A 20,520-nucleotide genomic window follows, 5' to 3' on the forward strand; every position below is an offset into this window, starting at 1 on the left:
CCTCCCCTGCCAGCCCTGATTCGCTCCTGGCTGGGAGGCAAGGTCTCCACTTAACCCCTTCCAAACCTGTTTTCTGGATTGCTATTAATAATAACCCCCAGGGCCCACACCTCACAGTTGGCCTTGAGCTCTCACAACCTCTGTCTCTGAATTCTCACATCAACCTTCCAAGGCCAAAGTTTATCACTGTTGTGTTTCCTATGGATGAGGAAAGTGAAGCTCAGAGAGGGGATGGTATCTCATAAGGTGACCCAGCTAAGGAGTGGCAGGGTGGGGATTTGAACCCGGAGCTCCTGACCTGAGTCCTTAGAGCTTGCCACTGGTCGCCACAGATGCGGGATTCGCTCCTGGCTGGTAGGCAGGCTCTCCACTTAACCCCTTCCATCAACAGATAAGTGAGGTGTCAAGGGGCTGGGGGGCTGGTACTGGGCAAGGTGTTCCCAGCTATTCCCAGGATTGGTCCCTCTTCCTTCAGCTGCCCCGCCCTCACCCTCCACCAGTCCTATCCAGCTCCAGCTCCAGCTTTTTCAGGCCCATTTGTGGCACCTTACACTCAGGCGCACAGGTCAGCCCTTGCCTGGAGCTCTGTGGGAAGGGTCTGTAGGACTGGATGCTTACTCCAGTTCATATGGGGAGTTCCTTCTGAGGGTGAACGGACTCTCCATTAGTCCACACCCCACTGAGGGTTTCCCCCCCTGCTCAGTTCTTGGGTCTGTGCTCTACGAGGGAAGTCAGGAATGGGTGATGTCACCCACTGAGGAATCGCTGAAATGATGAGCGAGAGAGACTCTGCCTGCCGGAAGCCCCAGTCTGACGAAGGCAGCCACAGGGAGCCCGGCAGACCCGGAGTGGACTCTGCTTCCACCTCTTACTGGCTGGATGATGTTGGGCCTCTGCCCCCTCTTCTCTAGGAAGGCAATAATAATATCTGCCATGAGACAGTAGCCTGGTCAAAGCTAGGCCTACCCGGTGGGTGTCCCTCAACAAGTGGCAGCCTCCTGCCTTCTTGCCTTCCTCTGATGTCAGAGGGCCGCTGATCTGATGAGGGAGCTACCATGGGAATGTTATCCTCTCAGTGGGCAGCCAGTCTGGGGTGGGGCACAGTTCATACACCCAAGAAAGTCCTCAAAATGGCCAACAGAGGGGGAATCTGACCTCCTTGCTCTACAGGGTCAGTCACTAGGTGAGGGGCCGACTTTCCTGCGCACATCGGGTTCTCTCCCGCGAAGAGGGGCCATTGCACGTGCTGCTCCTGCCTTTCACCTTCCTCTGCTAACTCCTTCTCACCCTATGGGGATCAGCCAGGGCTCCCTTCCTGTAGGAAGTTTCCCTAGCTATCCTCCGGCTGCGTTACGGAGCTTCTCTAGGTTCTCATGCCATTTCTTCATCCTCTGTGCCTGTACTCATTCATTCATTTATCCAGCAAATACTTAATGAGCACTAAATATGGGCCAGGTTTTGTACCAGGCACTGCGGATGCAATATTGAAGAACAATAATAGCTAACATTCATGTTATACTTAGTATGTGCCACGCATGGCTCTGAGTGCCAGTGCATTAGCTTATTCAATCCTCTCTTGTGAGGGCTTTGAGGGAGATACTATTATTATCCCCATTTTCCAGATGAGGAAATGGAGGCCCAGGGAGCTTAGGTAACTTGATTCCATTCCCCCCACACCTCAGCCTGGATTTAGACCCAGGCCATCCGTTCCTTTAACTTCTGCACCATTCCACCTCCTGAGCTAGAAGCACAGTCCCACCCTCCCAGGCTCACTGTCCCAGGGAAAGAGAGACCAGTAACCAAGCAATTACAGGACGAGGGAAGGGGGACTGTGGGAGTGCTCAGAGGGGCTGGCTAACCCAGGGGGCCATAAAAGGCGTCTGAGGCAATGACATCACTGCAGCTGCCTGTGTGGGGACAGAGAGGAAATGGCAGAAGTGGAGGAGGGTCAGCTTTTCCTACGGGTCACCCCACAAGTCACTCTTTCACTCATTCCACAGCTACTTAATGTGCCACTGCTGTGGGCCAGCTGGGTCCTCAGGGAGTGATCTGGTGGCGCTTCCTTTCCTGAGAGAGAAAATCAGCAATGAACGTAACAGATAAGTAAAATATCTCACTTGATATTTGGCAATGATGCTCTGGAGAAGGGGAGGGCCTGCAATGTTAAATGCAACGTTAACTGTTAGAGGTAGGCCTCCCTGAAAAGCTGACCTTTGAGGTGAGGGAGTGAGCGGGGGATGTTTCTAGGGGAAGGTCATTCCGCCAGGGCACAGGCTCTGGGTGGGGAGTCTGCCTGCCCTGCGCAAAGCCCGATCTAACCTTGTTTCCATAGCACCGCTCGGACTCCAGCTGAGAGGCTGACACAGCAGCAGAGACGAAGCAGAGAGCCCCATTGGACCAGGTGAGTCATGCAGGTGAGCCCTGATGGTGGTTTGGACCATGGGTGAAAGGGGTGAGAAATAATTATTTTCTGCATATATTTTGAGCCAGGGAAAAACAACAGATTTGCTGACGGGTTGGATGTGAGGTTGGGCGTGAGCCACAGGCAAGATGGAGCTCCCGTCAACTGAGATGAACTGAGCGGGGAGCCAATTTGGGGAGGAAGGTCAGGACTTCGGTTCTGAGGCTAGGAGTTGTGTTCCATTCATCTTTTCCTTTTTTAAAATTAATTAATTAATTAATTTTTGGCTGCATTGGGTCTTCGTTGCTGCACACGGGCTTTCTCTAGTTGCGGCGAGCAGGGGTTACTCTGCTGCGGTGCGCGGCTTCTCACTGTGGTGGCTTCTTGTTGCGGAGCACAGGCTCTAGGCACGCGGGCTTCAGTAGATGTGGCTCACAGGCTCTAGAGCGCGGGCTCAGTTGTTGTGGCGCACGGGCTTAGTTGCTCCGCGGCATGTGGGATCTTCGCGGACCAGGGCTTGAACCCGTGTCCCCTGCATTGGCAGGTGGATTCTTAACCACTGTGCCACCAGGGAAGCCCCCGTTCATACTTTTAATTCCAGCATTCATATAATAAATGGCCAAGAAATGCTTGTTGAATGAGTGAATAAATGGATGATGGACAAAGTTGGGAGGGTAGGAGGCCAAGGCCAGCTGGTGAGGGGCTTGCGGGGACCCTGATACTGTTCCAGCTCTCCCACCGCCGGCCCTGAACACTCTGGCTGGCTCGTGTGCACACCCACACTTGCATCTCTACACAAGGCCTCTCCTACTTTCATGTCTGCAGGGGGCCAGCCGGGGCCTAGGCTTGTCCAAAAGTGAGTCACAGAGTTGCCCTGGGCCTTGGATGGAGGAAGAGGAGGCAGGGCATCCTGGCAGGCAGGACTGCACTGGGCTCATCCTAAAAGTACATCTCTGGGCTCTGCCAAGGGCTCCAGGGCCTCCATCGGGCTCTTTAGGGCTCATCAAAGCCTCCAGGAGTTCCCGTCCCATACTTGGGCTCTGATCAATGGGACAGAAGCCAACACTTTGGGGAGAGGGGAGCGGGAAGGGCAGGAAGGAGAGGACAGCCGTGAATAGGAGGAGGAGGAAGAGAAGGCCTGGCGCCTGGTTCAGAGGCTTCTGGGATGAGGCAGAAGCCTTGCTTCCTGCAGGGCAAGGTTGAAGAAGGCCTTTATGTGGATTTGAGGATAAGGAGGTGCTCTGGACGGCATCCCGGAGCTCTGAGCACTACGGTGTTTGTTTCATTGCCATGGTGGCGTCACGCTGCCTGGGGGCTGCCTGAGCGTGGGGTTTCTTCCTGCCTGAAGTGCCAGGTGTCATGCAGGCCAAGGTGCCCAGGTAGAAAATGGGCGCTAGCATCACTGTTTGATCTGAAGTGTTCCCTCTTTGCACCCTGAGTCTGCCTCCCTCCTGGCCTTCCTCCTCTGGGTTTGGCCTGAAATCTCCAGAAGGACTATATCTAGTCTCCCAGGAGGAAGGGGCCTGGAGCCCTGTATAGTGCTGTGGTTAAGAGCACTTAGCAAGCTTGTGTTCCTGTGCAAGCGACTTTACCTCTCTGTGCTTCTGCTTCGTCATCTGTAAATGGTGGTAACAGCTCCTTCCTCAAAGGCTCGCTGGGAAGAGGATTACGTGAGATCGTGAATGTTTAGCATTCAAAACACCATGCCTGGGCGACTTCCCTGGTGGCGCAGTGGTTGAGAATCCGCCTGCCAAGGCAGGGGACGTGGGTTCGAGCCCTGGTCCAGGAAGATCCCACATGCCGTGGAGCAACTAAGCCCCTTTGTCACAGCTACTGAGCCGGCGTGCCTAGAGTCCGTGAGTCACAACTACTGAAGCCCGCGTGCCTAGAGCCTGTGCTCCGCAAGAAGAGAAGCCACTGCAATGAGAAGCCTGTGCACCTCAACGAAGAGTAGCCCCCGCTCGCTGCAACTAGAGAAAGCCTGTGCACAGCAACGAAGACCCAGTGAAGCCAAAAATAAATAAGATAAATTAAAAAACACACTAACAAAAAACACCATGCCTGACCCTCAGGCACCTAACAAATGATGTCCTCTCTCCCACCTCAGGCCCCAGGGCAGTGAGATGACTTGCACAAGGGGCATCAAGCTGTCCATCTGGGTAGATTGGGACCAGGACTTGGGTTTTCCTTCCTGTGCCTGTGTTCTTCCTGCTGCATCCCCATCTCTGTTCTGGAAGAAAGAACACACTCGGAGCTCCAGGACGCAATCACCGTGGAAACCCATCTGCTTCGTCTTATCTGCTGCTGTTTTTTCCTCCCTCTCTGAGCCATCTGGGTGTCTCACTACAGAATTAGCAAGAGCGGGGGCTGGAGGCTGCGGGAGACTCTGGGGTTTCAGCTCTCACTTGCTGGAGCACAGATAACCCCAAACTGTGGTGAATCCCCCACAGGGCCCTGCAATATCGGTCCAGCTCCAGCTAAAGTGAGTCTGCCCCTCTAGGCACCACCAGCATGCAGAGCGGACAGATGCAGGATGCAGTTGTCTGCCCACAGCGCCAACTCACACCTGGACCCCACCTGGGGGAGGGCCAGAGGAGCAGCCCAGGGGACCCGGGGAGGGGAGTTGGGGAAAGCAGGTCTGGCCTCTGCTTCTCCCCCAGGCACAGCTTGTGACCTTGGACAAGTCACATCCTTTTTTCTGGGCCTTCCATTTCTCACTCTCAGCCTAACATGGTAGCAGGACTAGGCTTTCCAGAGCAAAAAGGTCTGGAATTCTTACTCAGAAGTAATCCTGATATAGGTTGCAGGTCAATCCTTCCCTTTCCCATCCTGTCAAGACTTGACTTTGTTAAGGAAAAGTATACGAACTTGGAAGTGAGGCAATGGGGCGACTGCTTGACCTTCGTCTGTCCATTGGGGCATCTTCTAGCAAGCCCCCGGGGGTCATGTGACTCCCTATGTATTAGGATCCAGGTATTTTATAAGCCTGAGAACTAAGATGCTAACTTGTAGAAAACAGATAAGATACAAAGGATTTTTGTCCAATAGTGATACAAATGATTTCTGACCAGTAGAGATCACCCTGAAGATTACAGGCATGCACTATAGGGCATTTGCCAGTTGGGAATCTGACTAGCAATCTTATTTCAGCCTTCTCTGTGCTTTGCTGACTATTATCAATGAGTCCTCTGAACCAGCTTTGTCATCCTGAGAGTTTCCTCATGAATGAGTGAAATACAACTTTGACAGGTGCTCACTACGCATTTGTAGAATCATTTTTTTTTTTTTTAATATTTAGAAGACTAAGAGTTGACAGCTCACTGGGCCTCATTTTCCTCTTCTGTAAAATGAGGAATTCGAGGGAGCGGCTTACAGATTTGCTGACCACGTGCCAGGCACTGTTGAGCTCTTTATTTATTTATTTTTGGCTGTGTTGGGTCTTTGTTGCTGCGCTGGGGGGCTTTCTGTAGTTGTGGTGAACGGGGGCTACTCTTCCTTGTGGTGCGCAGGCTTCTCATTGCAGTAGCTTCTCTTGTTGCAGAGCATGGGCTCTAGGTGCGCGAGCTTCAGTAGTTGTGGTGCACGGGCTCAGTAGTTGTGGTGCACAGGTTTAGTTGCTCTGAGGCATGTGAGATCTTCCCGGACCAGGGATCGAACCCGTGTCCCCTGCGTTGGCAGGTGGATTCTTAACCACTGTGCCACCAGGGAAGTCCCTGTTGAGCTCTTTATATCCATGATTTCATTTAAGCCTCACAGCAAAACTGCCAGGGCAGCTATTCACCCCCTGTGAGGTTAATGAGGTTCAGAGAGGTGAAGTGATTGCTCCAAGCCTTCACAGCCAGGGAGTAACAGAACCTGGATTTGAACCAATGCATCACAGGTTGGAGGGGCACGCTGTTTCCTGCTTCACAGGTTTATTGTGGAGTGCCTTGAATGAGACAACAGGTGGGAAAGTGCTTGGCAAACGCTACAGGTATGCACACATGTGAATAATCATAGCCACCCCTAGGCTATCTTCTAACCAGCCACACCTAGACCTGGCCCAGGGGCTGGTCTCCCCTCCCCTGGGAAGCAGGCCTCTGCTTCCTGCAGGGTGGGTTTCTGTTATCCGGAGAAAGTCAGAGGAGACTGAGGTGAGCAGGCATCTCTGGTCCAGCCCCTCACAAACAGGACACCTGCTGGAAACCACAGGCTGAGCTCTGAGCTCTGGCTGTTCCTTTGGGGCCTGTATTCCTGGGCCAAGGGTTCAGGGTAGGGGCTAGGGGACAGCAGATTTGGACAGGCCAAGTAAAGTCGATTTCTAACCCTAGTTCTGAAGTCATTCTGTGCCATCTTTCTGAATATTTCACCTGAATTAGACCCTCTCTGAAGGCTCCAGAAGCCATGCCCAGTCTCCCCTGGTTTCTGGAGCCTCCCAGAGCTGCCCATACCTGGACACGTCCACCTCAGCCCTGGGTGCCAAGTGGTTAATCATTGGGGCCAGCCTGGCAAATGTTTACCTAGCAGGCAGGCTGCTTGGAACCCCAGGTAATTGACAGCCTGCTTTCCAAAGCCAAGGCAGGAAGATTTATTTGTCCTCTCCTTCCTCCCCAGGGATGCTGCTTGGCGGAGTAAACAGCTTTCAGCTGGCTCTTTGAGGAGATGCTCAGCAGAGGGGTGGGAGCTGGGGGCAGGGATCAGGCCCAGAGGTGGGCCCCGAGGAGGCGTTGAAGGGGCCTCAGACCCATTTTTCTGGAGTCTGGGCCCCACCTCGGGAGCCTGGCTTAGACTGGCATTCCATAATATGTGATAATTATTGCTGTAATTGAGGGAGCCCCTGACATACATCGCCTCATTTAATTCTTACAAGCACCAGAAGATCGAGGGATTCTTATCTCTGCTTCCAGACTAGGGAAGGGGGATGCAGAGGTGAAATCAGTTGTCTAGGGCCACCCAGCTAGTGAGTGATAGAGCTGGGACCAAACTGCAGTCTGTTTGACATCAGATCTGCTGGGCTTTCTGCTTTCCCTCAAGGAAGTAAAGGCTATCAATTTGTTGAGAACTTACTATGTGCCAGGCACTATGTTGGACACTTTGTTTCAATCTCTAATCCAGAAGTATCTCCTAGAATCCCTTTACTGTGCCAGTAACATCAAAAGAGTGAGATAGTACAGTTCATAACTGGGGAAGGAAACACAGGCGTGAACCCCAGAAATAAAATCAGGATGGGCTACGATTGCCTCTTGTAACCTAAAGGCATCCTCATTGGATGTCTATCAGGTCCTGCAGCCCCGCCTCCATACAGACCCTGATGTTAGCGGGCTCCCACTCCCCTGCACCCTCCAAAGTCCAGGCCACCATCATTTTGCACCTGGGTCATTGCATTGGCCTCTGGTCTCTGCTTTCCTCTTGTCTCACTAAAACACTGTCTCCTCACAGCAGCCAGAGGATCTGTTAAAATGTAAACCCCATCTCCCCTTGGCTGTAACTCTGTATTAGCCATGTCTTTTTAGTTTCTGTGTTTTGATGTTTCGCACCAGGGCCTTGCTGACCCTGGAGGGACTGCCCCTCCCAGGGTAGCCAATTCCTATAGATAGTAAAAACTCACCCTTGAGCTTGCCTTTCAAATGCAAACTACCCAATCCAGAGCCTATACCCCAGCACCTCCTCTACTGGGCTCTCACACTCAGGGCCACTACTCCCCTGATTTATGCATCACAGGGTCAGGTACCAGGCAACTGGAGACAGCCTCATGCCCAGAGCCCACTGAAATTATTAATCCAGCCAATTCTAAGACTGCTTGCGGCCTCACGCACTCCTCCCATGGAAACCACAATCAAGACCCTTGCCTGTGTTTTCCCCTCCCTCCCGCTGCCTCCTGACCAACCCTGGTGCTTCCCCATGTGCCCCCCCCACCGCCCCGCCCTGCCCCAGTGGCATGGTGCGCCTCCTCCTCTTGGGTTCTGTGAGTATAATGAACTGTCTTTCCAATGGCAGTTGTCTCCTGGTCTGTTGGCCTCACTGTACCTAAATAATAATAAAACCTATATTTTGAAACAAACTCCCCCAGTGGCTTCCATCACACAAGAACAAAATCCAGGCTTCTTTCCACAGCTTAGAAGGCCCTCCAAGATCTGGGCCCTGCCTGCCCTCAAGACACTGTCTCCTGCCCCCCTCCCCAGACACTGTGCTCCAGACCCAGCAAAGCCATTTCCCCCTTAGGACCTTTCACCTGGCTGTCCCCTCTGCCTGGAACGTTCTTCTCTCAGAGCTCATCATGGGTGGCTCCTTATTGACATGCAGGGCTCAGTTTACATGTCACCTCCTCAGGGAGGTCTTCTCTGAGCACTCACCATCAGGGAAGAGTGATAGCTAGCACTTCTTGGGTGTTTTCTATGTGCCAGGCACCATTTTATGTCCTTTTCATGTATTCACTCTTTGAATCCTCACAACAACCCTATAAGGTAGGTATTATTATTATTTCCATTTTGCAAGTGAGGAAACTGAGGCTCAGAGAGTTCAGGGACATGACCAAAGTCTCACAGCTAACAGGCAGGAGAGCTGGGATTCAGATCCAGCAGCCCATTTCCAGAGCCTATACTCTGAACCACTGCACCTTATCTCCTGCTGCAGAGTAAGTTTACAATAACTATTATTATTACTATTGTTTTGAATAGAGGCCAGGTTTTACCCACCTGTGTTCTTTAATCAAATTTGAATTCCTTTGGGCAAGCCAATCACTGTCAAGTTTGCCACAGTCCCTCCTGCTCCCTACTGTCTTACACCAATTTACCTGACTTGCTTGGACCCTGAAGGCATTCATGTTTGCAGCCTCCGCTCTGGGTGCCTCTTATTCGCTCATTCTTTTAACCAACACCCACTGTGGCAGATGCTGTGCTAGGCCCACAGTGATGAATAAGATGGCATCCATGCCCTCAAGGAGCCATGGTCCTGTTCAGAGGAGACAGGCACACAGGTCACTTCACTGCATTGTTATGTGTGCTGTTATGGGGACGCCAGTGAGTGTTAGGGAAGCACAGGGGGATTCAGCCAGGAAGGATTTCCCAAAGAAAGTGACATCTCTGCTGGGTTTGAAAGATTAGACAGAGAGCAGACCAGGAAGACGCAGCACAAGCAAAATGGAAAAAGCACAAACAAATGCAGAGGTGGCTGAGTGCATGGCTGTCTAGGGATGAGCTTGTCACTTTGGATGAGAAGGAGGAGTGAATCTGACAGGCTGAAGGAAGTTGGTCCAGACCTTGAAGGTCTTCTGCACTTCTGGAAGGACTGCAGCTTTTGTTGTGGAGCCTGACAGCAGTCCGAGGAGGATTTTAAGCAGGGAATGACATGGCATTGTTGATAAGGGTTCCACCCCACCACACCCCCATTTTCCCCAACCTCCCTTGAGAACTTGGTACCCACCTAGCCAGCTTGTGTTCTGCAGGCTGGTGGGCCTTTACCAGGCATTTGATGGGCTTGTTGATAACAAGACTGAGGGCCTGGAAGAGAAGATTAAGAGTGGGAATTCAGGCCTCCCTTGGCTTCTTGGTGTCCCAGAACTGGCCTAGCCTCCGAGAATCATTTTTGATGAGAGATTCTGAGAAGCAGGCCATTGCCAAGGCCAAGTAAACTCCCAAAGCCATGGAAGGAGCCAGAAAAGAGAAAGAGTAATGCCTTCACCAGTTTTCCCCTCCCAGGGGCGGGTGGGCAGAATGTCCAGCCTCTTTGTTTGTAGGAAGCCCCCTCAACCTGGCCTCCTTCCTCTGGGCTCCATAGTCTTTGCTCCTCCCAGCTGAGGCTCTGGTGACTACCTCGGGGTCAGGGTGGGGTGGCATCCCTCAGCTGTTTATTTAGGCCCCTCTCTGAGAGGGGAAATGCTGGAACAACTCTAGAGACCCCGACTCCTATCCTTTCTCTCCAGCCAAGGGCTAAGGCAGTAGAATATGTAGATCTGCATTTTGGTCCTGGATTTTAAATTTTTGTTTATTAATTTTTCGGCCATGCTGCGTGGCTTGTGGGATCCTAGCTCCCCAGCCAGGGATCGAACCTGTGCCCCTTGCAGTGGAAGCACGGAGTCCTAACCATTTGACCTCCATGGAATTCCCTTTGTCCTGGCTTTGCCAGTCTTTAACTATAAAACCTGGGTAGGTCTCCTGGCCTCTGTGAATCTGTTTCCTGACCTGCAAATCAGGAATGGTACTACCGATGTCTCAGAATCTCTGTGTCAACTGAACGAGATAGGGTTTGCCAAGCACTTGGCACAAACATGATTCTTACCAGTGCTGGACACTAGCAGCTGGAGTTCATCAGGGGGAGGGTGGCAGGGATGGAGTGTCGTGGACATTGGATGGACCACAACGGATTCAACACATGTTTCGGCAGAGGAGACAGCACTTGCAAAGGCATAGAGGGTGACAGGGCGTGGCACAGTTCGAGAATGTTATGTCCCCAAGCACTTTTCTGTGCTTGGAGCAAGGGGGTGGCTTGAGTTCCCCCAAAAGCAGACCCTGAGACTTGGGTGCTCGTAGTCTATTTGGGAGGTGATTTCAAGAAGCAGAAGTTAGAGCATGGAGAAGACACAGGGAGGGGAGCACTAATGTGCAGCTTAGTGCTGTGAGCCCCTGGGCTCAGCTCCCCATGGAAACTCAAGAGACAGTGTGAAATGCACCTCAGAATCATCCTATCTAAGGATGGGGAGTCATCAGCTTCCATCATGGCCGAAGGTTGCCCTTGGGGTGGGTAGCACATGCCTCTCCCTTCCTGGTTCATAGATGCCTAAGACAGCCCTCGGGCAAGGAAGCAGACACAAGTGGGACTTTGAGTGCAGAGGCTCTCAGCTGCTGGAAACCACCACACACGGGGGCTCAGAGAAGGGATGAAGGGCTATGAGGCTGGTATCCACATTGTCTGCTACTACCTCTTTGAGCCTCTGTTTTCTTGTCTGAAAAATAGAAAGAATATGACATACTTCCCAGGAGGACTAAATGAGGTAAAGGATTTGGAAGTTGCTAATGACATGTCTGATACATAGTAGATAATCAAGAAATGGGAGGTATTAGGGCAGCTGAGCTCAGTGGTAGGTTGGGCTCAGCTCAGATGCCAGCTCCTCAGAGAATCCTTCCCTGGCCATCCTACTGAGAGTAGCTCACTCCTTTTATTCTCCATCAAAGCATCTTATTTCCTTTAGAGCACTTAATGGTATGCAATTATCTTGGTTATATGCTCGCTTATTATCTGTCTCCCCTCAACAGAATGAAAGCACCATGTGGGTAGGGAATTAATCTCTCTATTCACTGCTTGATTTCTAGTGCTTATTACTGTTATTATAGTAACAATAATAGAGTAGGACAGTTATTGTTCTTGATCTTTATTAAGCATATACACTCTACCTGCTAACAGGATGTTAAAAGAGGATTCACCCAGACTCCAACTGGGTCCCAATGAGATGACAGGAAACAAAAAACAGTGGCTCCCTCTGGGGGGGTGAGTGATTGAAAACAGAGAAGAGGCATGAGACAAACTTTTGGGAGCATTGGAAATGTTCTACATTTCAAACTAGGTGATGGCTATATCAAATGTTTTTTTTTTTTTAAAAGGTTGAGCTGGACAGTTAGTATTAGTGCACTTCACACACTTTGTTGTATGCATATTATAGTCTGATTTTAAAAAGTGTCATCCACCAACTTCAGCATGTAGTGGGGAGAAAAGGAAATCCAAAGCTGGTCACTCATATGCCAACTTAAAGTAACTTAGCAACAAGGTAAATGCTGGAGTGGGATGGTAGCCAACCAGAAGAGATCCTTGAACTGTTGGAGGATGGGATCTATAATGAAAGCCTGGAAAATCAACCACTTGCTGAAAACTTAAAGCGTTTAGGTTGTTTATCCCCCAAAAGACTAGATTGGAATGGAATGCAATTGAACTCAAGTATTTTATTTTGCAACAGGAGTCTGGGCCCAAGGTAGATCTTCCTAACAGTGACAAAGGAGGTAAAGGAGGCTGTGACATCCCTGTCCCTGGGAAGTTTAAAACTTAGCTGGCCAGCAAACATCCCCAGTATGGCCTAGTCTGGGAGTAGGAGACAGAGAAACAAACTCCAGCTGTCCCTCTCAGGACCAGGGACTCTAGTTAGTCCTGGGTAATCTGGGCCAGCTGCAGAGCACTGATTAATAAGCCAGAGAACCATCTCTGATCTGCACTAACCATCTCTGATCTGTTCTGCCGTCACCACCACCAACCACAGCTTTAATTAAATTTGGGGCTTGATTACCACACGCGGTGCTGCCATCACTCTCTCCTGATGACTTTATCTTGGTTCCTGGAAGGATGGTGGTGGTGACAGTGTCAGGAGGAGAGGAGAGTCTAAAGAAGCCTGAAGCATGGGCTTCCCTGGTGGCGCAATGGTTGAGAGTCCGTCTGCTGATGCAGGGGATACGGGTTCGTGCCCCGGTCCGGGAGGATCCCACATGCCGCGGAGCGGCTGGGCCCGTGAGCCATGGCCGCTGAGCCTGCGCATCCGGAGCCTGTGCTCCGCAACGGGAGAGGCCACAACAGTGAGAGGCCTGTGTACCGCAAAAAAAAAAAAAAAAGTGTGGAGGTAACAATGAGAACCTGCTACATCTTGAGACTGGTGAGGAGGTGACCGTAGCTGGGGGCGGGGCAGGGCCGAAGAAAGGCGATTCCTGTCAGAGGACGCCAGGAGCAACACTTCAGAGCACGTCGTGGTGATGGGTGGGGGGGTGCAGTTTGGGGAGGACCTTGAATGCCAAGCTGAGAAGTTGGGACCTTATTCAGCAGGTAGTAGGAAGCCTTTGAAAGTTTTTTTTTTTTTTTTTTGTGGTACGCGGGCCTCTCACTGTTGTGGCCTCTCCCGTTGCGGAGCACAGGCTCCGGACGCGCAGGCTCAGCGTCCATGGCTCACGGGCCCAGCCTCTGCGCGGCATGTGGGATCTTCCCAGACAGGGACACGAACCCGTGTCGCTGGCATCGGCAGGTGGACTCTCAACCACTGCGCCACCAGGGAAGCCCTTTTGAAAGTTTTTGAGCTGCCAGGATGATCCAGTTTTCTTATGGAAGTTTACAAGACTCCTGAGGATGTGGTCCTGCCTCCCTCCTCAGGTGTGCCTCTCTATCCCATCCCTCACACTCTGTGCTCCAGCCAGAGTGTAAAACATTCTTCATACTCCCCGTACTCTTGGCTAAGTCCTATTCCTTCAGTTCTCAATTTTAACATTTCTCTAAGATCTCCAAGAAACCTTGAAGACACCATCCCATTTCTCCCAAGCCTGGGCAGGTGCTGCCTTTCAAGAAGGCTCCTATAACCCCTCGCGTCTTCCCCATTAGAGCTCGTATCACCGTGTAATTCTTCATTTGTCGGAATCCTCCGCTGGACTGTGAATTCTTTCAAGGTTAGCGACAGTAACTTGTTCACCAGTGTGTCCCTAAGAATCAGCATAGTGTCAGCAAAGTGAGGATGGATGGAGCGGCTGGGGCCGGAGGGGCGGGGAGGAATCTCTCAGGTTCCTCTCAGTTCTTGGCCATGAGTTTCTGAAGAAGGACAATGGAATACCACAAGTGTGAACAGATAGTAAGGTTGGTGGGAAATGCGCCCTTAATTTGAATGATCAGTCTTATACTCTCACTGGAAGCACAATGTGGAGAACACAAAACAAGCTCACGGGCTTTCCTGCTGGCGCAGTGGTTGAGAGTCCGCCTGCTGATACAGGGAACACGGGTTCGTGCCCTGGTCCGGGAAGATCCCACATGCTGCGGAACGGCTGGGCCCGTGAGCCATGGCCGCTGAGCCTGCGCGGCCGGAGCCTCTGCTCCGCAACGGGAGAGGCCACAACAGTGAGAAGCCCGCGTACCGCAAAAAAAAAAAAAAAAACCCCAAACAAAAAAAAAACCCAAACAAGCCCAGACCTCCTCCTCACGGCCCTGAGAATAAAGCAAAGCCCAGGTTATCTCCAGGCACGCCCAGGAATTATTTGAGGAACGGTGAGGCGGAGGGTTACTAACCGGGACTATAAACAGTAACCCTCCGCTCGGGCTTTGTAATCGTGGTGGCGGCTCCTCGACCACCAGGGGGAGGAATCACACCGCATTCCGGACCTTGGGCGGTTTCACACCAAGACGAGGGGCCGTGTAGACCTCTGGGAATCGTAGTCCTGGGGGGCGGGTCGTAATGTGCAACCTTGCGCGGTGCACCTCGGAAGTTATAGTTCCGGACAGAGAGGCGGGAAATGGTTTTAAGCGCTAATTTCGAGTCTAGAAACTACAACTACCAAAGGGCCACTGGCTCCTGGGCAGTTTCTCGTTTCCGTCGAGTTGACCATTTGGGTTGCTTCTGAGAGGTCAACTTGACTGGGTAAGTTTGATTGGAGAAAGCTGCTATTCTGGACTGAGGGGTGTAAAGACTTGCTCATATTCCAGGTCGGTTTGGGGGGCTTTCTCGTCTTAATCCCAGACTAATCCACATTAGTCCTTTATCTTTTCAGTTTCCTACTGAAACACCTCCAATATCCGCCCTCACCCTTTATTCTCCCACTATCCTCTTGCTCTTTCACTCCCGGCGCCCCTGGAATCCCACGGTGAGCTCTCTCGTTCGGAGCCCACAGCCCCACCCCGAGCCCACGGCATCACCTCTCTGAAACGTGGCCTTCTTTGTGCTCCACACTTTTTATGTGCTTCACTCTTACCCTCAGTTTCCTGGTTTTCATACTAGTGAAAGAAGGGTCGCCATTCCTTCTTTCACAATCCACGGAAGTGCCCAGGACTGGAAGTCAACCCATAATACGAAATGGAGATGACAGTTGCTGTCTCCGTCTTAGCTTGAGGCAGTGTTGTGGAGCCAATAAGCTAATATGTGTGAAAGTGTTTTATGAACTGTAAAGCCTCCACAAGCGAGAGATTATTTTTACTATAATTATTAATGCTCTGAAAAACTCTTATCTTGGCTCCTTTTATAGCTCTGTCCCCTTGTTGCTCAAACCTGCCCCTGAGCACTTGGTGTCTCCATTCTCTGAGAGCAGGGTGTTAGTTCCTCACTTCCCCAGAGACCACAGACTAATGAGCTTTAAGACTCCAGAGAGCTTTGTCTGGAAGGAAGCCCCAGAGAAGTGCTTGTCTTGGACTCTGTCCTGAAATAGCCAGTGATGAAAAGTCCACACAGCTGGCCGAAGGGTGGTCCCTGAACACTGGAAACGGGGCCCCAGCAGGAGATGGACAGCTGCAGTGTAAGCCCTATCCGTTCCCTCTGGGCTCTTCTGGGCCTGTTTAGTAGACGCTGGTTTTGGGAGGGATGTCTCAGACTCGAAAAGGCCAGGAGGAAAGAAACCATTTTATCAAAGGGTTTAATCCAGAAAACCACAAAAATCCCGGAAAAAAAAAAAGCTTACCTGGGTATGAGGAAAGAGAGACATAGCATTGTTAATTAATTCCTAGCATTTTATGAGCACTTAAAATGTACCAGGCCCTAGGCAATATCACTTTTCTTATTAATTTTCACTTATGAAATGTCCTCATTTTACTTATAGGGAACTTAGGCTGAGAGAGGTCATGTAGTTTGTTATGGTTATAGTACCTTCTATATGTCAGGTGCTTTACATACATTCATTCAATCCTCATCAGCAGCTTCATGAGTGATTTATTATTTCTACCATGTGGAGAAGTTATCAGAGGCTTAGAATTGAAGGCCCTTGCTCAAGGTCACACAGCCAGTTAAGTGATGGAGGTGGAGTTCAGACTGTCACCAAAGCCTTTTTTTCCCCCACTATACCATATAGCCTAATTTTTAGATCAAAAAGACAGAGATTAAAGAATTGAGAGGGTTTAAATCAAAGCCAAATAAAGCAAGCATTTTTGGGGTCCCTACTATGTGGAGAAAGCATGAGGATAGATGGTTTGGACTCCAAAGAAATGTAAAACACAGTCTACCTCTGTAGTATATCTGAAGAGATAAGGCATACATGTGTAAAAAATTAAGTAGCATTCATTGGATAAACTGACTGTTGAGACCAGTTATATGGAGGGCACTGCATTAAGCCTAGTAACTGGCAGGAACATGCTTCTAGGTGGCCATGGGGATTAAACCAAGTGGTATCACAGTCATTATCATTTCATTAATATGAAAATGGTGGGCTGGAATACCATATACACTCAGTAAATACTTGCTGCATGCACACGTCTGAATAAAAGAAAAATCCTGGGTACCATCTGCACCAGAGGTTCTTGAACCTTGGGGATCAGAAAGCTTGGGAAGCTTTATAAGCTAATTGACCTCTGGCAATGGGGGCCCTAAAACCTATATTTTTGAAAAGTTTTCCAGTTGATTGTAATAATAGTTTCAGGAACTTCTGATCTAGATTCTACGTGGACCACTTATTGGAGGCAAGTTACTGATTGAAAACTGCTAGAATACGTACTAATTCAAGAGCTGTCCTGAGGCAGCCTGTGATCGGTTATCAGGTGAGGGAGGCAGACAGTACTCAGAGTTGAGAGGAGGGAAGGTTGGAAGGACTGGGAAAGCTTCACAGAGGACCAGAGATTTCACTGGGCTTTGATGGTTGGGACAGGTTTGGATGGGTAGAGAGGCCTTTAGGCAGGCACCACTGCAAATTGTTTAGATAAGGTGAGCCAAAGAAGGTAGAGACACCTGGGCTGATTTCCTTGGAGAATTCCATGGCATTTATTAGAAATAACTCTGGATGCTCGGTGTGGATGTTTCTTAGGCAAAATTTGCAAGTCAGATTGGATTTTCCCATCTTCCCATTCTACTTGTGCATCAGTCAGTATGAGCCCAGGGAATGCAGATTCATTTTCATGTTAGCCTCACTCTGGCCAATTAGCTTCTTTAGTTTTTATTTATTTCCAAGTTTAATTTAGTTGATGACCTTCCCAGAAACTTTCCAGGACTGCCAGAGAGTTGTGCTTCCCTTCTGTTCTCAAGTGCTCTCATCCTGATTCCTATCTCACGTAATGTTCTCTGTTCTGATTAAGACCAACATCTCTTCCTGTAAGAAGCTACTATCATTCTGGTCACGCAGTGTTGAAACCTGACTCATCTTTGGCTCTTCCCTCTGCCATAACTCCCCAGATCCACTTAGTTGCCAGATCCTATTGTTTCTACTTTTCACACAATCAACAAATATTTCCTGGATACTTCCTAAGAGCCAGGTACTACACTAGGTGCTTTAAATGCATTATTTCATTTTATCTCCATAGCAACCTTATGAGGATGGGTAGCATTCCCATTGTACAGATGGGGAATCAGGCTTAGAGTGATCAGGTAACTTGCCCAAGGTAAGAATGCTAGGCAGCGAAGGAGCTGGGCCTCAAACTTGGGTCTTTCAGACTTTATATCTCCCATGTCCACGACCTCATTTCCAGAGTAGATTCCAACTCCTTAGCCTAGCACTTGAGGGACTGCTACCCTCCAAATCTGGTCACATCGTCCTTTCTCACCTTGCATCCATCACAGACTTCTCGAGGTTTCTCAAGTGTGCTTTCTCACCTCTGTGCCTTTGCTCACACATTCTTCTACTCGAAAGTCAATCTTCCCATCTTCCCCTGCCCTCCACTTCCAAGCTAAAGGAGCTCTCTTTCTTCTTGGAACTCCCACAGTATTTTGTCTGACCCACTTTTATGGCAGTGAGAACTTGCCGCTGCTTCATTGTCACGTGGGTGTCGTGTCCTGTGCCCCCTGCCAACCCGCCGTGGGTCCTCTGTACATTTGCCTTCAAGGGGAAAAGGTCAGGGTCTGAGACTAAGCAGCACACGTTCAGCTTCCTTTTGGCTGGATAGTCCACTGACTGCCTCAGGGGCTTAGCTTCTTTTTAAAATGAATTAGGTTTATTTTTAAATTTGCTTCAGAGAAACAAAATGAAGAAGTCTGTAGTAGAAAGAATATCACTTATTATCTTCCAAAGTTAAATAGAATGACATTAGTATTATTGCTTGTCTAATGGTTTTCCATTAGATCAGACAATTGGAAGCTGGCAGTGAGGAGATCTATGTGTTATAATAGTTCTGGTGACCTTGAGCAGCTCACTTAACCTCTTGAGCAGCTCTCATAACCTCTGAACCTTGATTTCTTCATCAGTAAAGCTCATTTATATACTGGGCTGAGGGGGGTGGTGGTGCAGAGGATGACTGTGAGGAGAAATGATCTCTAAGTTCTCTTCTTGCCCAGGCATGCTTTGACCTGAACTTTCTGATCCATCCCAGAGCATCTTAAAGAAAGCAGAATAATGTAATGACTGAAAATGTGGCTCAGGACTCAGTGTATCTGTTTAGGTGCTTTTGGTTCAAGCAACAGAATCTAAACCCAGTTGGTTTAAATAAAAAAGGGGATTTATTGGCTCTTGTAACTAGAAGGTCTAGGACTGGGTCAGGTTTCAGGTACAATCTAATCCAGAGATTCTTACAGTCTTCACAAATATGACTGTATTTCTTTATGATTCTCTCAGCTCTGCCATCCTCCACAAGTAGCTTCATCCACAAGGTAGCAGAGTGGCTGCAACAGTTCAAGGCTTCATATCCGCACATCACTCTAGCTCAAAACAAGAAAGAACTTTTCCACCCTCAACCATCAAACCAAAGTCCTGGGCTTTACTCTGGTTGGACCAACTTATGTCATGAGCCCACTCTTCATCCGGATACTGATGGGGATGCCAAGGGATGATTGGCCCAACTCTAGAAGTTAGTGAGGTATCAGCCCCACCCAAATCACTTCTGTGTAGGCTTCTGTGTAGGAGGGCAGGATAGAGTGGATATCAAGAAGTTTGATCACATTCTCCACTGTCACAGCCACACTGCCCGTGATCAAATTCTGGCTTTGCTAGCTATATGTTCTTGGGTAAATTACCTAACTTTATTAAGCATCAGTTTCCTTATCTGTAAGATGGAATAACAATACATATCCCAGAGGATTGTTGTAAGGATTTAATTAAATAATATATGTATGTAAAGCACTTGGTGTAGTTCCTGGCACAGAGTAAGCGTGATGCTGCTGTGATGATGTGATTGAAGAGGGACGGAGAGCAGTGGCATTAACCCCAATTTAAGAAGCAGCCAAGTTACAGGAATGTTTTCTAGTCAGAGCATGCACACCTGCCATGTTGAAGGCTCCTGTTTGATTTTCTGCCCACATTATACTCTTCTGTATCTCTACCCCTTTCTGCTCTTACATTATGTCCTTTCTAGAAATGCTTTCCTTCTCCCCTGCCTCTAAAATCTTCCTTATATTTCAAGGCCCAGCATAAGTGCTTTTATAGTTAATAGTTTCGGTCAGTGATTTTATATGTATGTAACTGAGTCTCCCCATGAACAGGATCAGTGAGGGTTAGGAGCTCAGGTCTGGATTAGACAGACCCGAGTTTGCCACCTACAAGCAGTGTGACTTGGGGAAGTTATTCAACCTCTTCATGCCTTAGTTTCCTCATCTGTAAAACAGGGTCTAACCCTCAGTTATTGAGAGAATGAAATGACGCAATGTATGTAAAAAGCTTAGTTCAGTGCTGACACAGAGTAAATAATTGATGGTAGTAATTGTTATTCTTAGCTTCATGAGGACAAGGTCTGTGTTATAGTCCATGCAGCAGTAACTGCTGTGCTGGGCACATAATCAGATAAACACTTGTTAGTGGGTTTTGAAGCGTATGGAGGTTCTCTTTCCTTTTCATGACCATCTCCTTACCTCTCCACCACCAACAACAGAAAAAGCAGCCCCTAAACCTTAGTAAAGGCAGTGTAGCAAAGTGGATGATGTGGAAGATTGACTGAGTCACCGGCGGGAAGGAGGGGTGGATAGGGGTGGCAGATGACATGAATAAGCAACAGGAAGCTGAGAGGAAACCAGCAAGAGGCTGTTCTGTGTTCCACCCTCCAGCCATCAAGTTCAGCCACGGCCCAAGTCGTTGTTCAGTTCAACTGGTGGTGAAATGGGGGTCAACCAGTCCGTGGGCTTTCCACCTGTCACGGGATCCCACCTCGTAGGCTGTGGGGATGTGATGGAGGGTCAGAGTCTCCAGGTAAGTGTCTCCAGCACGTCTCCGCTGCTTCTGTCTGCACGGGACTTATCGATAGTGAGTCTGATGCTGCAATTCCAGGTGGGGGGAAACTGAGTTAGAGCTGGTCTGGAT

At 49.6% G+C, this 20,520-nt stretch overlaps 1 protein-coding gene across 13 annotated transcripts in view; it reads left to right on the forward strand.

Annotated features, from left to right (window-relative positions):
- Positions 1-20,520, forward strand: part of LOC101281308 (zinc transporter 2) — an 81,277-nt gene that overhangs the window by 24,039 nt on the left and 36,718 nt on the right. For 11 of the 13 annotated variants that reach the window (XR_007474395.1, XR_004481674.2, XM_049703664.1 and 8 more), the window contains 3 exons: positions 2,001-2,099; positions 2,336-2,401; positions 20,268-20,409. Coding sequence is in view for 11 of the 13 variants with exons in the window: in XM_049703664.1 (XP_049559621.1) it covers positions 2,001-2,099; positions 2,336-2,401; positions 20,268-20,409 (307 nt within the window). In the remaining 2 variants the exon portion in view is untranslated. Of the gene's footprint in view, positions 1-2,000; positions 2,100-2,332; positions 2,402-20,267; positions 20,410-20,520 lie in introns of all 13 variants that reach the window. The other 2 variants (XM_049703685.1, XM_049703697.1) reach the window with 2 other exon arrangements.

This window comes from Orcinus orca, chromosome 1, assembly GCF_937001465.1.
Source record: "Orcinus orca chromosome 1, mOrcOrc1.1, whole genome shotgun sequence".
NCBI classification, from domain to species: domain Eukaryota; kingdom Metazoa; phylum Chordata; class Mammalia; order Artiodactyla; family Delphinidae; genus Orcinus; species Orcinus orca.